Raw genomic sequence first — 17,622 nt, 5'->3', positions numbered from 1 at the left:
TAGATATTCCCCTCCTAACTGTCCACTTCTTCCAAACCCCACACCTCTAGTTTGTAATGCATGATATCTGTTAACCTGATGATGATATCTGACATCATCAGGGTTATTTTCTCTAACTTGAGAAAACTCCCCCAGGCCAAATTGTCTGCATGTGCTGTAGCCTACACATTGTTTGTATGACCTGAAATTTGAAAAAAAAAAAAAAAAAAAAAAAACTCCCCCAGATTCAGAGCAGATTATACAGCTGTCACAGGTTGAGTTGTGATCCTCATGATGAGTACACTGAACTTGGTGTGAGTGGCTGTTTAAAATACAAACTGTCAGATAATTAAAAGACTTGCCTTTACTTGCAGGAGTCTTGTATAAATGTCCATCACCTTCGGCCCTACACCTTGGCCATCAGGAGGTTGTTGACTGATGCTGTCTGAAGGGATATCAATCAGAGAGGCCGAGTCCTTCCCTTGCTTTTCCCTAGTGCGTTTCCCCACTTCCTCCCTTCTCTTCCCTTTCTTTTTGCTTACCTGTACAAGGGACAGACAGATAGAAGACAGACATACTGATTATTGATGAAGCATGCACGCATGTCGAGTTGGCTGGTAAGTGGCTGTACGCAGCTTACGTCATGAAAAACTACCTCCCCTGTATATCACGGTGTTTAACATGTTGGATGTCAAGTACTGGTTGAGTTAACGTATAGTTGCATGCGCCACAGATGGCTTGGACTGGTCCGGGTGCTATTAATTCACACCCTGGCCACCCAGTTGGAGAGCAGGTGCACATTTTCACACAGAGTCCTGTTACCATGGTACCCTGTGAGTAATAGGCTGTACCTTACCTATGACTCAACCATCATACAGAGGAAATCACTCAGCAAAACACACAGACATACAGACAAGACTCAGTCTTTGGTCTATTTCTATATTTTATATTACATCTTTTTTTGTGTGCTTCTGATGGCTGACAATGGAGACCAAACCATCAGGAGAGCGATGTAACAGGTCCTGGGGCAGACTCACACCCAGAACGCTGTTTCTGTGATGACTAAAAGCGCCACCAGGACGCAGCATCTAGTCTATGTTTAAACAACACAGACAGCGTCCTCATTAAGGCTCTCAATCCCAGTGCCGGAAAGTTGCTGAAATTCAGATTTGTGAATAGGACGACGCAAAGTGGCTGAGTATAATGAGGACGGGTGCAGGAAAATAACTATCTGCAAAAAAATGAATGGGAACTAAATGAAGGTTTTTGCTCGTTATCTCACCCGACCAGTCACACTGCAAAAACATGAATAGCCACCACCATATTATTGCTTAGCTACTGTACAATAATGACTTTTCTAGGGGGACAAACCACTGGATGGTGAGCATTAGCTTTCTACATTTAGTGGGAGGACTGAATGTGGAATGGCTGGTTAACCACTACATATCAGATAGTTAGCAAGCCATGCACACATGTGGTTACTTAGCTCACATTTGGGGGAATAAAACAGACTTAAATTAATTTGCTTAAGACTTACCTTAAAGCTGTAGCTGGTAACTTTTTAAAGAAAATAACTTTTGTTATACTTGCTGAAACTGTCATTATATTCACACAGCACTAACTGAGATGGATAATCTGTGATAAAAACATATTCCTCTGCCTACTCTCTTGCCTTGTAACATTTCTAATGGCATTAGCACAAGTGAACAAAAACAACTAATCAGAGCCGGTGAGTCTCTAACGTAGCTGTTAATCATGTCAATTACTGCTTATGAACTGCGGTCAAACTGCCAAATGTGGCAGCGCTGATCAAATATGAGTCAATATCCTGTAACTGCATTGCCTATGTCTCACTTTAAATGTTTCAGAAACATGTTTAAGTGTACTGTTTAAATGTAAAAAAATTCCATGTTGGAATCAGTCAAGCCGAAACAAAACACTGCTGGAGCAAACTTTCACATTTTACATCTAAACAGTGCACTAAAATAAGTCACTGAAAATATTTAATGTGAAAAATAGTCATAGTGGAAACAGAGTCTTGATTCGTATTTGATCAGCACTGCCATGTTTGGCAGTCTGACCACAGTTAATGAGCAGCGATTGACATGACTGACAGCTGCGTTAAAGATTCCTCAGCTCTGATTGGTTGTTTTTGATGCACCATGTGAGATTCTAGCAAATGCCATTACAAGCAGTAGGAAGAGGAGGACCGACTTAATTTTTTTCACAGATTATCCGTCTCATGTGCTTTTTTCGGAACACAGGGAAAGTTTCAGCAAATACGACATAACGTTTTAATAGAAGTTACTAACTGTAGCTTTAACCCTAATCGTGACCATTACTTGCCTAACACTGACCTAACCCTAACCTTAACCACTGATCCAAAAATCTGCTTTATCCCTAACTGTTCACACACTCACACACACATACATACACAGAGGGTTGAATTAGTCACCAACACTATAATATATACACCAGTGGTTACACAGGTGTATTGGGTGGCACAGGTGCTCCTCCTATACTTTAAACCAACCACAAAGTGTTATGGAGAAACCAGCACACACACACAACGTGACACACTGTTTCAGAAAACTAGCCGACAGAATAATACTGTAGGTTTGTGCATTACTGAGAACCAGGCTGTAGGTGGCTGGGTTGTGTGGATGAAATCAGCATTAACAAGAAAACAAGAGTTGTCTCATTGAATGGCAGATAAATGAATGATAACCTGACAGCTTGTCTGAAGTAGTGAAGGTGACTCATGGTTGGCTCAGCTGACAGTCAGCTGAAGTGAAGTGTCTTGATACTTCATTCATGCTCATAATTAAAACACTTTTGAATCTGCTGCCCCTCAGTGGCAAGACATTTTATAGGCGCATATTTCTGTATTGACAAAGGCAAAATAAACACATATACCTTTTGTCCCCTCACCTCCACTGATTTTTCAGTTGTTGCTGACTTGGACTCCCCTTTGTTGTCATCTTTAAATCTGGACCTTGACCCACTGCTCTGCTCTTCAGCAGCTGCTCCTTGCTTTGTCTCACTCCTCTCATCTATGCTGTCAGCCATATCTGTGATATTATAACACAATAGTAAGCAGCAGTGTGAATCCTCACCAATCTATGTCTGAGTGAAAGTCTGTGAGTCTCACCGGGATCAGAGACCAGGAATTCCTCCTTTTTATTGATCCATGTGTCTTTCTCTGGAAGGCCCAGCAGGTTTCTGAGCCACATGGCCTCACCAGCCATCGTGTCCAGCAGTTTCCTCCACAGCTGCTGCCTGCAGGGGGCACCATGCACCACCATAACCTACAGGCTTACTACACTGAGTGTGGGTGTTTGTCTGACTGAGTCAAGATGCTGTGATAGAGATGGTGCATGACTCATGCGTGTTTATGCCTCACCCTATAGCTGTTGCTGTTAGCTGGCGGTGTTTCAGTTGAGAGGGTTCAGAAAGCTGCAGAAGCAGAGAGTTGAGTTGGGCCAGGCTATTTTCCTGAGCTGACTCTTGCTTGGGCAGAGACAGCACAACCTTTAGAAAGGGAACAATTGAATGGACAAATATGTTATGTTTTTGATGTAACATCATGGTATGGAATTTTACAAAAGGGCACAGTGCATTCAAAAAGTCCCTTGAGATTATAACCCTAGATGAACATGCTAAATTCACTGCTACATCTATTTTCTTAGTACTAACCAAAAGTTACTCTGCACCATAATGTCTCATAATGTCTCTACCTGTTGGAGTGTATCGACAGAGAGGTCCCAGGTATGTCCCGAATGAACCTCTTGCCACAGTCTCTTTAGGTCCTCCACTGGCTGATGAAGGTACTGCAACTACAATGATGTATGGAACAGTAATTTAAGTGAGAGGTATAAACATGTGACCACAGGACTCCAATGAGGCAAAATTACTGTCACGCCACAGGATAATAATCATCACTGATAGTAATCCTCCTCTAATAACTATGATGAATGTCATCATAGTTATTTACTGCTCAACGGAGAATGAGGGAAATGCGTGCCACCCTTTGTGGTGATAAAATGTGATCACGTGAAAAGTTAATCATCCTAATATTTGGTAATGACAGATATGATTTGGCAAGAAATGTTCTCCATTTATCCCAATTAGATGGCCTACAATTAGAGATGATATTTCACTTACTCTTTGCAATGCTTTTTTCAATAATTTCCTCCCATGTCTGTTGATATTGTTTATTATAGCAAACAAGACCTTTAAGACCGTCATGCTCTACATTCACTAAACCAATCTAATCGGCCTTAAAATTAACCCAGTTAAAACCAGGTTCCTATTACACTGCCATGGCAACATAACCTCTTTTTTTACAGTGTAGAGGTAAGAGTGACTGGTTTAAGATATTAGCAGTTCAGATCTATTATTAGTTAATGAGCTACTATGAGTTAAGGTGACATTATTATAACAGTGGAGTACAAAATGAATGGGGACTAACATGTTGGAAAGGGGCAGCCATAATGGGTTGATCACACCTTTGCTTCCAGTCCGTGAAATGTCAGAAAAAACAACACGATGAATGGGCCCATTAACAGTTTATCTCACACTGAATGAGGTGGTGTGACTAGACTTATGCTGAACAAAAAGACTCTGTGCAAAGAAAAAGGTTTGATACATCAGTGACAGATGAAATAAGGTCACCCTGATGTGTGATGAGCAATGTGTCTCAAACTATACATGAAAAAAAAACTGACATGTTTTTTGGGGTCATTCTCAGAAGGCAACACTTAAGTCCCGCGGAGGGTTTATTCCCCCAAAAATAAACTCCACTGACCTGTAAGAAAAATGTGAATTGCTTTATGGACATTGCTTCCACTTGGAGGATTTACCTTGGGGTTTTTGCTTAAAAACTCCTGCTCCTCAGTGACATAAAGCTCTGCAGGAGAACTGGGTCTCTCTGGGGTGCGGACTCCCTGCAGCATCTCATACACAATGGACCGACACATTTTTACCTTCACTGTCTTTTCCAGCTTTGTCTGCTTGTGCACACACAACAGAAACACAAACAAACAAAACATATGGGTTTCTCATCATGAAAACCTTATTTCCATCAGTCGACGCATTTTTCTGTCTCACTTTCAGACACAGTGTAATTGTACTTCACCTCTATGAAAAGCTTCTGGTCTGCACTTTTGTCCTGGTACAGAGCCACTCCCCTCAATGTGACCTGCATGGAGGCTCCTTGCAGCAGCAAAGGGTGGGTGTTGAGCTGCCATAGTTCAGTCTTTATGCCTGGCTCCTCAGACTTAAATATAAACTCCACCCGCTGGGTATCACCTGGATGGATGACATCTGGATTGGGAGGGGAGAGCAGACAGGTGCGTTGACTACTGGTTGAAAACCACAATATAAAGGGCTGTCACAAGGACAAACAGCATATGACGTCGGGTTAATGTTAGGCAGCAGGTGTCTCATTATGTTTGTGTGTACCAGAGGAGGAGTTGAAGTAGAAGTGCAGGTTCTTTGTTTGTGATCGTAATTTAGGAAAGCTGTGTGGCACTGGAAGCTGCTGCCAGCTGTAGAAGATGGCTGTGCTGCCCTCATTGTGCAGCTCCAGGTGGGATGGTGCTCTGTCTCCAGTCAGGGCCTCAAAGAATATTGTGGCACTGATTCCTACTTCTCCCTGTTTTGGAGAGAGAGATGGTGTATTCAGATAATGTCCCAGTATCACATAACAGCCAACATAAACAAATAACAGCTGGTCGCTAATAAAGACCAAGTAGAAAACATGTAGATCAGCTCACACTGTAAATACAGTATAATGTCCAGTCAACACACTGCAGCTGTCTATTTTCTATAGAAATAATGTTGTCATACATGCATATATAATTCCAGACGTGGTGTTTTTCTTGCACGTACAAGCCTATTTAAAATGGGACGGCTGCAGGGACTTTCAGTGCAAAAAGTCTTGTGAGAGGGTTTCATTCATGGTGGAAGGTTTGGGAGAACAGGCAAAGTACTTGTGGAATTATTCCCACAGTAATGGACATTATAATGCATTTACCAAGACAACAGGTGCACATGGAGCACGTGTTGAGTTTGCATTAACTTCGGAACACGGAAAATAAAAATAAAATAGTATCCCTACTGTAAGCCTTGTTGTGAGAATTTACCCAAGTCACAGCTTGAAATTCATACACACTGACCAACCTGCTGTGTTAACTACCTGGTTAGTTGTAGAGTTTCCAGTCCAGCTAGCAAGCTGACCACAGAACCTTAAGGCAGGAATGTGCAGAGCATCCAACCGAACATCATCATACTGTGTCTGTGGATCACTGTGGAAGACAATGAGACAGCAGTACCTCTCAGTTCATGGGTCCATCACTCCAGAGATTGCTGACAAAGACTCAGAAAGATTTAACTTCTATTTATAAAGAAATTATAACATTCACCTTTGTAAATTTGTAAATGTAGAAAGTTAATGTAAATTTAACCAGAGCTTTATATTTTTTAAAAGTTATACTTACGTAAGTCTATTTATACTGCTATTACTGTTTTTTAACTTCCTTTTATTTCATTGTTTTATTTTAACATTGCTGAGAGAAGCCTTGCAAATGTTTGTTGTACCAGAGTATAATGACAATAAAGATTATTTATTCATGCTTGAGTTAGAGAATTAATGAATGAATCATAAGCTGTGTCCTGCTTCCGGGGTCGGATGCTTCAAAGAACACAGCCCACGAGCTGGAAACCAGACTGAGCCCTCTCCACCTCCCTACAGGAGACAGTCTGTCCATTTAAATGTCATGATGCATTTAAGTGTTTCTTGTCCAACTTGAAATTTCTAACCATAGCATCAGGAAGCTGGCCTCAAATGGGCGGCAAACTGAGAAGACCAGCGGCAAATAGAGACAGTTTTTATGACACAGGTGTTTTTGTACGTGTTGGGACATTTAACTTTAACTCTTCAACATTGTGGGCAATGGAAATATATCCATATGTTTTCTTTCTGAATTAGAAATATCTATACTGTTTACATAGTAGGGTTTATGAGTTGTTTTCCTTACGTCCATTACACTTTAAATAACATATTTAGCAGCAATTTACCAAATACCTGATGAATACAACAGGGACACATTCTCAGCTTAATTAATGCACCATTAAATTAATGGCATGTGGATACACTAATTGCATTTTGTGCCTTTTAATAAAGGGCAGCATTGTTGGCCTGATGTTGACATAATCAGCCGTGAAAAAGCTGGACTTTAGCTGGGAACTATGACAAATTTCTATCAAATCTGTTAGGCACAGCTTACAGGTTCTCCTTCTTCATCATCTTGTGCTCTGCCTCCTCTTCCTCCTTGTCCAGTAAGGGACTGGGACACACTGTGACAGAAGTGAAAGGCTTTCCAGAGCCAATAACCTCCAGTCCATTGATGTCCTGAAAGTGACACAGAATGTTGGTTCTGAAGGAAGTGGCACGCTCTGTATGTCCATTTAACATTCTGGTTCTTGTTAGTGAAAAGCAATACCAAAAGTTCTCTGCAGGATACGCATGTCCTTGTCACTCACATCCAGAAAGTGCAGCCAGAGAGGACAAAATGAGGTGTCTGATGAAACAACCCAATCGCAGAAATAAATGTTGGCATTGTACATTTCTGCACAAAGAAGTGTTACATTTGTAGGGTTCATATGTAGTGCATATGTTGAAACTTTACATTTCGATTTTCCGTTTTATGTTGTGACAGTGATGTTGTTAATGTGTTTAGGTTTATGCACAAAAACCACTTGGTTATGGTTAGGAAAAGATCATGTTTTGGCTTAAAATACCCAGTGTGGTTGCCACAAACACACAGCTGGAAATGTCACTGGTCTTGAGGAGTGGTGTGCTGCTTGGCAGACGTCTTGCCTAGGTTTCATGCCATCTGCCCACTATCCCCTCCTCCTCCTGATGAGAAACTCAGCTCATATACATGTAATCTGCGTCACATTAGAAATGTTGATATAGGTATGAAATGTAGAAATATAACACACCGGTTGCATGCAGATATGTACATGCCAACATTTTATTCTGGCGACTGGGCTGGATGAAACAATGTGACAGGGAGAGATGCTCTGGAACACACTGTGCAGTTATCAGTGGCTAAATTATAGCTTATCAATGTGCACATACACTGTCCTTCAACCTCTTCCAACTTAATTGCAGCAGTGAACCATTAACATTACTGTAATTCCTTTATCTCCCCTCTCCAAATGATATTACGCAATACTACACGTCTGTATGTTGCCATGAACTGAGCTCTTCCACTATATTATGTAACTAGCAAGGTGAAAAAAACAAATACAAATGCAACCTGCCGATCTCCCTCCTCGCCCGAACTTCAAACTTTTTCCACATTTTTAAGTAACACTGGAGGCTTGATTTTCCTCCACCACCTTCTCTTCCCCACCCCACCCCCCCACCCCCTCCTACTTATCTTCCTCTCTCTTCTTTTCTCATCTAATAATCCCTCCCTGTCCCAATCATCTCTCTCTCCCTTTACACATATGTCACGAAGCCATGTCAGCTGCTGACAGGATGATCTGATACTGTCTGTGTGTTTGTCAGGAGGTACTTCAGACCCGCAAATCACCTCAGCATCACAACAGCCACCAGCACAACAGAATGCACTGCTACCATTTTCTCTTATGTCATGGGCACAATGTGTGTGTGTGTCCGGTGTGTCCGGTGTGTGTGGAAGAGAGAAAAAGGGGGAGGAGGATACTAGGCGCAGCCAGAAAAAAAAATAAAAATTTGAATACAATTTCCCATAATCAGCACATGTAACTTACAATGTTAATGAGATTGAATGGGAACTGGCTGTGCAAAGTGTTTACCCCAGAACCTGCTGCCCCTGCTGATGAATTCATTGTCATGCAGAGAGAGCAGTAAGGCAAGTTTGGTCAATTTTCTTGTTCTCTGTTACCCCATTGATCTCAACAGTGCTACTCTATGACTGGACACGCTCTAGATTTCATAACTGTACTTCCTGTGAACAGACAGGACTGTTTATGGAAGAGCTCCGGTGCCTCATTAATATCATTATGCATGTGTGTAATGAATGTCTATTTTACAGGTAATAAAATGTAAAATGTACATGTGTGTGTTCATGCCCATGCGCCTGCATGCATATGTCCATTTTTGTGGTCGTGCATGTGCATGTGCTTGACTGCCTCGCTTATGTCCCGTTGTTTGTTCCTTGTACAGAAAACCCAGAACAGAGTGCCCCAGGCTTGATGATCACAGGCTGTTTGTGAAGATACAGACTGGTCATGAGCAGCTTGCAGCTCCAGCAGCTGAAGACAGAGTGTCCTGTGGGTGTGAGCAGCTTCAGTAGGCTGTGTGGTTGGACAGCAAGTGGCCAAATAATGAAGACGAAAAATGCGCAATCTGGATCTGCGCTGTGTATGTGAAATTAGGTTCTTATACATTGTTTGGGAGCACAAAAATAAAGTGTAAAGTAAATAATGTGTAAGGTTTGTCATTGTAGTTTGGACCACTGATTTGGCTGACTCAACAACATAGTCAGCAGTTGGAGCTGCAGCAGTGGTGGTGACAAACAGTCCATGGAGGCAACTGCATCAAAAATCAACATGGTACACACATCTTTTAGGTTTAGTGGGACTTGTGGGCATATTTTAGTGGTGCCAGCGTGGAACTTTGGATCTGCGTCAGAAATCGGAACAGTTAGCATGCAAACCTACTAATATTCTAGTCTGTCAGCCTAAATGAAAACTAAGTGTCCCCCACCCGTCCTCCATGTGTTGCCACCTGTCCCCCATGTGTCCCCCCTCAACCCCATCCTGACCTCTGTCTCTCCTCCGTATATATTTTATTACAAAGATCAGAGGACCGAGGAAGTGTCCACGAGGGACTCCATGTGTCCACTTGGATTTCTCTGTTTTAATGGATTAGACCATTACTCAAGGAGTTACACTGGAGGCATCAAACATTACAGATTCGATGATGTTGCATCAGACAATCAACCCAAGAGTACCAAAGAAATCCAACTCTGACATGTTTATAAGTTTAATTAAGATCCTAAATAGAGCAGTTTGACTTGATAAAAATCTATGTGGGACATTTTACGGTTGAAAAACTAAATATAAACCTCAAACATACATTAACTGTGGCAATTCTGTTGTTCTTGTCACTTAACGGCCGGCATATACACTGATACTGATGTATCTGCCTATTTATTGGCTTTGCTCTAGTTAAAAACCTTTGACCGTTTCACTGTTTTATGAGTTGTAAACAACAAATCAGACAGAGCAGAGGCCCATTGCAAAGGTACAATAGGACCAACTGTATTCATTTAAAGTTCTACTGAGCCAAAGCAGCATTCAGTGTTATAATTCGTATGCTTGTGTTACCGGCTTTTTGATGTCCATGTCCTGTAGAACTTCTCCAAGCTCCTGGCGCTGGTGCTGAAGGTATAAGGACTGTTCCCAAGTCCGAGAGGCTTGACGCAGAGTCTCAGCAACAAATATTCCTAAAGGATGAAAAATTTCCCACAGAGAGAATACAGTCACCATCAGTTTATAGTCGCAGCTCCTCCTGATCTTTTGTTGTGTTCAATTGTTTTTCATGATGTTATCTAAAGATTTGATGCCAAGTGTGGTTATCAAAATTTGAGAGCGCTTGACTGTCACTTCATAATTGACAAAGCAATTTCTTTTTTTTTTTTCTGGGACACCACTTGGTTTCAGGTGAGGGCACAATCAAAAGGAACATTACCAAGAAAAAGGCTGGGGGGAAAAATTGGGACACAGTGTAAGTGTCTGTGTGTACCTGATTCCTGGCGTATGCTGCTCGGTTGTCCTATATGTGTGACAGGCTCCCATCTGCCCTGCTGTGTTTGAGTCAGAGTGGCTGTGATGCCACTCATTTCATCTCCATAACGCTGTGGGAGACTCCAAAACTCACTGCCCACACGGTAACCCTAAGACATAGGAGTAGAGACATGCATGAATAAAGAGGCTACAGAGAACAATATTATTGTAGCGATATAACAAACATAAGATATGATTCTGACTGGCAACTTAAGACACAATAGACCAGAGAAAGCAAATGTGTGTCATACATATCCAGGGTGGATGAGTGGCATGACCTGGCTTAGAAACTCCCTCTGCTCCTGAGTTTCTCTGAAGTGGTTAGCTTGGTTCATCAGTAAGTTTTCGACTGGCCTGTCGAGATGGTCTTGAAGGAGTTGAAAAGAGCAGCAGATGAATAGAGATAACTAGTGAGAGACAAGACGTTAATGCGTACTTGGGAAATCAAACAGTTGTTTTTAAATAAGAAAACATCTCTTTAATTTACTTAAAATGAGAAAGCTCATTTGAGAGTATGCATGGGGTTTAAGTATGTTTTCTTTAATTATATAATGCCTGTTTTCGTACTGGTTTATTGTTAATGCTAATAAAAATGCAGGTAAGTCAGATTATTGTGGCTTCTCCCACATCCCTGCAGTTGTATACAAGTTCAGGCTGTGATGATGATGACGCAAATTTTCTGTCTCTCTGGTGCTGGTTGCTGTCCAATCAGCTCACCAGATAAGAAGTCCTGCTGCCGCCTGCGCTGCGTCATCTGTGTATGCCAATGCTGCAGAGCATTACTTTGGATGTTTCTGTGGCCTGAGGAGATCCCACGCTCATTCTGCACAGCCTCGGTGTGATGCCTCCGTGGGGCCTCAGATGGATTATATCTCTGGGACTTTGGTATTCGCTTCACCAACTGAATGACGGAGGGAGGACAGAAGGAAACAGAAAAGAGAAACACAACACAGTCAACATATTTCTCTTGTGTTTGTCAGTTTACAGAATGTGAAGGGCTCTTGGTTGACAGGTATTTAAGATCCAGTGTGTAGGATTTAGGAGGCTATATTGACAGAAGTGGAATATGATATAATAAGTATGTTTTCTTTAGTTTATAATCACATGAAAATAAGACTTGTTGTGTTTATGTTACCTTAGATTGAGCCATTTATATCTACATAGGGAGTGGGTCCTTGTCCACGTAAGCCACCATGTTGTACTGCCATGTTTCAACAGTAGCCCAGAATGGACAAACCAAACACTGGTTCTAGAGAGGGTCATTCACATTTTGGCATTGGCCACTGTTGTTAGCAATCCCTCTGTGATGAGCCAAACAACATTAAATTGAAAGTGCTTTATTTCATGCTTTTACGGTCAAAATCAGCAAGTCCATTTCTTTTGGAGAGGAAGGCACCTCTTCGGATCCCGATAAAAACCTCCTAAACATCTGGATTTTAAGTTATTAGAGAACAAAAGGGAGCACACACTAAGATATCACAGAGACAGGGTGAGCATAAATTAGCAGGTGCTGGGCTAGCAGCCTGTCTGGGAAGAGCCAAGCAGCATCAAAGAAACACTGATTTGAAAAGTGAAACTGCTTTATTCAATGACTTTATTGGTTTTAATCACCTGGTCCATGTGCTTTGAAAAGGAGGAGACCTCTGTGTATAATTTGGGTCATGATAGAAACCTGTTAAACAATAAACACTGAGAGAATCCAAACTGGAAGATCATACTTGGCACATGGGAGAAGTCTCAGCTGGTTTCAATCTGCAATCTTGACCGCCAAATGCCACTAAATACTACACAATGCTCCTTTAAATATTGTCTGTAAAAAAAATCTTTTCCCACATAGTTTTTTCATGTACCTCTGTCTCCCCTTTGGCCTCCAGATAACCTCTGAAATCCTCTAAACTACCCAGGATGCTGTGCGGAAGAACCATCCCTTGGTCATCAAACCTCAGCCCTTCCATTTCTGAAAAAGAATAGGGACAGAAAAAAATCCTTATGGATGCATATTATGACTTGGGGAATGTCTCCTTTTAGCTACAGGAAATATGAAATTGGCTATTGTGCAGTATTGTTCATGAGGGCAAAGGATTACAACTAACCTGTGTAGTCCAGAGGTTCAGAGTCAGGATCTAGATCCACTGGTTGAGCCAACGGCCATCGCACAGCATCTCTAACTTCCTCAGCAGGCTTTGTCTTACACACACAAGCCATGGGCACTGGTTTTTGACGTCCCTTGGGTGGTTTTGGTGTATGAATCTGCAATCATATTCAAAGACTCGGTTACACAACTGCTTCAAAACAAAAGTAACATGATTTGTATTTTAATTGGGCAACAAACTAATTTTCCAACTAAGGGTAAATACTGTATGGGTGAAGTGGGTTTACTTTATCGAGGTCCCGTGGGTGAAGGGTCAGAGGCTGAATATTCCCGCCTTTAAGAGAAGAGCTCTTGGACTGGTCAACATCCAAGTAGTACAACTCCTCTGATTTTGTTAGCTTCTTGTTATCTGGAGGAGAGGAGAGGAGAGAAACAGACAATAAAATGGCAACAGTTTATGTGTGTATGAGTAATGCTGTTATGTCAAACTGGATGCTACAATACTTCAAAGTCTTTCTGTAATCATGAAACAAACAGATTATGATTCATGCTGCTTATTAGTGGGCCCCTAATTCTAAAATTTTAAAAAGCGAAAAGAGGCTCTACTTTATTGTGCACAAAGTACATCAGTGCTCTTGCACATGCACACACACACACACACACACACACACACACACACGAAGAGAAAAAAAGATTACCCTTGAACACTGCCATGCAATGCTGTTAATTTCTCTTTATCCAGCAGTGCCTGGTTATAGTTTCCATGGCCACAACAATGATTAATCCTTGACTTTTTTATGTGTTTCACTCCATTCCTCCTTTTTTTCCATCACAGACTCAATACAGTTTTTTCAGGTAAGTTATTTGCTCTGCCAGAGGGAATAGATGCCCTTTGCCCTTAAAGGAAATAAATTACTGCAGTGCTTTTCAATGTCTCTGTAAATTCATTTATCAAAAGCACCAGTGACACTGACCTATTTTCTGACAAAGATCTTGTGTATTTCTTCCTTGCCTTTAGGGCATCAGACCTACACAGACTCATTGCTTTTCACTGAAACTCTACAAAAACAGTTCTGCAATGGAACAGAGTTACCCAGGGACTGTATACTAGAGTATCTCCATTTTATTTACACTCCACTCCCCTGACACTATATGTACTAGGTTACGTCATCAGGGTTTTTTTGTTTGTTTTTTGTACAGAGTAAAATTAGGCCTATTGATAGAAATAAAAAGCAACATGTACAGAAATGATGTATCATTATAGGTTAAGATCAGATTAAACTTACTAATTGATCTCTGGAGGGAAAAAGCTACTAAGGAGCATATAACTAACTAACTAACTAATGAACTAATAATGATAGTTCAGTAACATATGTTCATAAAATAAGTAGCCTACAACTACGAGTTTTGGTACTATAAACGTCAGCTCATTTTGATGTAACGTACATTTTTAAAGGCAGGACTTTAACTTGAAACAGAATATGTCTACACTGTGGTAACGTTGTCGCCACTTTTACTGAAGTAAAAGGTCTGAGTACTTCTTCTAACACTATAGACGGGGGTAATAAAGTTTTAGAGTAGAGCAGGTTATGTTATTCACCGTCACCAACGACGAGCTCCTACAACAGGCTGACAGGTCACAATGCGACAAAGCACGGCTAGCCGACAGTTAGCTGAGAGAAGAGGGGAACATAGACTTTCTTTGAAAGAGAGATAAGTAAGGCTGTAGCTGACCTGCGTGACTTAGAGGTCTGAACTCCTTCCTCGGTGACTCGCCGCGCCTCATTTGGTTCCGTGAAAGCGATACTTATGTAGCATCAATTAGCTAACAGTGCTAAGTAAGCTACCCTAAGCTACAGGTATGTGTTCTCTGACGGTAACCCCGGCAACGGACGCCTCAAAGCCACGGAGTGACGGTGCTTTCTTTCTTTCATTCTTTCTTAAAACAATTTCCTTAACAAGAAAGGGAACAATAAAAAAAGAAATGAAAAAAGAGGCACAAGATATAAGCCTGTACTGTATGAAGCAAAACAAACAGGAACAAGGCAAAAAATATAGGTTATCAACTGGGTTATCATGCAAATAAGAGACAATAATAGCTAATAAAAACAATAATATTTTGACTTGGCCTTGGATCAGTAGGCTACACGGTTTTTAGGTCGTCGACGATGACATAGCCTACAAAATGTGCCAGTATTGGGGATTAAAAAACAAAACAAAAACATACTATGTAGCTGACTAAATGCATCAGGCTATAGGCTAATACTGTAGTGCCAAAATAAATAAATAATAATAATAATCATAATAATAACAATAGCAAGTTATAAAATTTTGTTGTTTAAAAGAACAAAGGTGCTTTATTGAAACATAACATAAATTAAAAAAATATTGGCTGACCTACAGTGCCCATAGAAGTCCAATCCTTCACACAAAAAGAATATTAATAATAAATGCACTTAAAAAAACTACAGAAATGTGTTTAGAGAAATAGATTAATCACCTCTACTAGTCAATTATTTGCTTATTTGTTAAATTAAAGTTATGAGTTTGTAAAGTAAAAAGTAAATGTAATAATAATAATGATAATAATTATTTATTACATATAAAATCATATTGGACATACACTTCATTTATCAAGGAGCTTCAGAGAATCATGCAAGCAGACCGAAATGTAGTCATGCTCAGTAGCCTACGTTGTGTTTCCCTAAACACACAGTATTCTCCTGACGAACACAACAACCCTTTCTATCAATCAGCATGACGCAGATGCATCATGGGCTCGGTGATGGAGTATATAAAGACAAGTGGCATCAGCCACCGCGCCACAGACAAGCTTTAGCAGGCCTATGAAACGTCAGATCACAGATTCTGCCCACTTCGTTGCGCGGAACCCACGGACTAAACTCATACTAAAACGATGGAAAGAGGCAGCATCTCCACCGGCGCACAGACAGCATCCATCTCTGTTGCGCACCAGCTCAGCTGCTCCACCATAGATGGCCCCCAGTTTCATGGTAATATGGACGGACAGTGCGCGGGGTCCTCCAAAGTATTACTGGCTTACAAGAACGCATCGCAGCACCTGAGTTCATCGGGAATTAAAGCGGGCTTGGGGATACTTAAAGTGGCTTCGTCTCAGTGGAAGCAGGAAAAGAAGACGCGCTCAGGGGCAGCCGTGAGGCAACTCCCCACCGCCAACAACAGTCACCCCTGCAAGAGATCCCCACTGGACCAGCTGGCAGCTCTGGTTCTCCACGGTCAACCCCGGCAGCGCCAAATTGGCCAAGAGCCAGCACCGACCAAGCCACAGAACTGTAAGCGCATCGTAGTTCTTGGTGCGCCACGGGTCGGCAAGACCTCCATCCTAAGAAGATACCTTCGGGACGGATTTGTGGAAGAGTACAATCCTACCTCCGAGGATTTCCTCAGGAAGCTGTTCCGTATTCGCGGAGAGACCTACCAAATTGATGTCCTGGATGCGTCCAAGGAACGGGATTTCCCAGCCAAGCGGCGGCTGTCTATCCTCACTGGTGCGTAAAGGCTTAGTCATACTCTCTGTCCAGCAAAACTTTACAATTTAATGTCAGTTTTTTATTTGTTCACAAGAGAAAAATCACTGAAAGCGACGGGTGCATGCGTAAATGTTTATCCTCTCTCTATAAGGATGGGGTGTCCATAATAATATCAACTAATGACTGATTTTCTTTCTCTTTTTTTGCAGGAGATATTTTTCTTTTAGTATTCAGTCTAGAAGACCGGAGCTCCTTTGAAGAGGTGTGCGCCCTGCGGTCGGAGATTCTAGCCGTTAAATCCAAGCTCACCAAATCCTCTGTGCCAGAGCAGTGCGCACAGCGGCAGGTTGCCCTGGTGGTCTGCGCTAACAAGGTTGATCTCCTGGAGTCTGAGAGACAAATATCCAAAGCAGAGGTGCTCCAAGCCCTCGGTGATGACTGTGCATACTTTGAAACGTCTGCAAAGGACAGCACGAATCTAGAGAAAGTCTTCGAGACTTTGGCAAAGCGAGGTGGGCTTCCTACTGAGACTGGCCCGTCTCAGCACCGCAAAGTTTCCCTCCGATCGTACCAGGCAATGCGTACAGGCCGTGCGCCGGGGACGGGCAGCCAGACACCTGGGCGCGATGATGCCTGTGGCGCCCTGTACCCACTGGCCCGCAGGCCGAGTTTTAGCACGGATCTCCGACAAGTCATTGGGCCACACACTGCAAGAAAACCCGGCAAACCACTGGAGAAATGTCAGATTCAGTGAAGGACTATTTAAATATGAGGGGAGCGAATAAAACAACGATTTAAGCACTGACATTCAAATGCGTCCTATTACAGAGATGATGTTTTCAAAATAAAATATTTTTTAATAGCATAATGGCTTTCTGATTAATACAAGAAACTGTGTAGTGTGCGTATGTGACATCACAAATGAAGTTATTTGCAAAAGATATTTTCATATTCCCTTTAAATTTCTATCTATCTATCTATCTATCTATCTATCTATCTATGTGTGTATGTGATACCTATTCACGTAACTGAAGGAGAAAGTAGGAGGATGTTGAGTCAGGAGCTTGTATATTATTGTATGACTATTGCATAACCTATATTCAAAAATCTATTACATAGCAACTCTCTCACCCACTCCTTGTTTTATCTTCCTGTGTGCCAGTGTGTGTGTGTGTGTGTGTGTGTGTGTGTGTT

At 41.6% G+C, this 17,622-nt stretch overlaps 2 protein-coding genes across 2 annotated transcripts; one reads left to right on the top strand and one right to left on the bottom strand.

Annotated features, from left to right (window-relative positions):
• Positions 1–235: 235 nt before the first annotated feature.
• mycbpap (mycbp associated protein) lies at positions 236–14,769 on the bottom strand. The gene is made up of 18 exons (XM_033625064.2): positions 14,651–14,769; positions 13,204–13,325; positions 12,918–13,074; positions 12,675–12,781; positions 11,542–11,725; positions 11,076–11,191; positions 10,784–10,934; positions 10,366–10,484; positions 7,269–7,393; positions 6,179–6,287; positions 5,443–5,635; positions 5,117–5,304; positions 4,842–4,988; positions 3,717–3,815; positions 3,383–3,510; positions 3,131–3,258; positions 2,911–3,050; positions 236–521 (listed from the first exon to the last, which is right to left on the bottom strand). The coding sequence occupies exons 1-18, from the start codon at positions 14,700–14,702 to the stop codon at positions 321–323; spliced, it is 2,466 nt and encodes an 821-aa protein (XP_033480955.2). The 5' UTR covers positions 14,703–14,769; the 3' UTR covers positions 236–320.
• A 941-nt stretch (positions 14,770–15,710) lies between these two features.
• rasd2b (RASD family member 2b) lies at positions 15,711–17,291 on the top strand. The gene is made up of 2 exons (XM_033625028.2): positions 15,711–16,446; positions 16,638–17,291. The coding sequence occupies exons 1-2, from the start codon at positions 15,834–15,836 to the stop codon at positions 17,180–17,182; spliced, it is 1,158 nt and encodes a 385-aa protein (XP_033480919.1). The 5' UTR covers positions 15,711–15,833; the 3' UTR covers positions 17,183–17,291.
• Positions 17,292–17,622: the final 331 nt, after the last annotated feature.

This window comes from Epinephelus lanceolatus, chromosome 3 (assembly GCF_041903045.1).
Source record: "Epinephelus lanceolatus isolate andai-2023 chromosome 3, ASM4190304v1, whole genome shotgun sequence".
Classification (NCBI taxonomy): domain Eukaryota; kingdom Metazoa; phylum Chordata; class Actinopteri; order Perciformes; family Serranidae; genus Epinephelus; species Epinephelus lanceolatus.
Note: the sequence above shows the minus strand (reverse complement) of the source record. Positions and strands in the feature narration are given on the sequence as shown.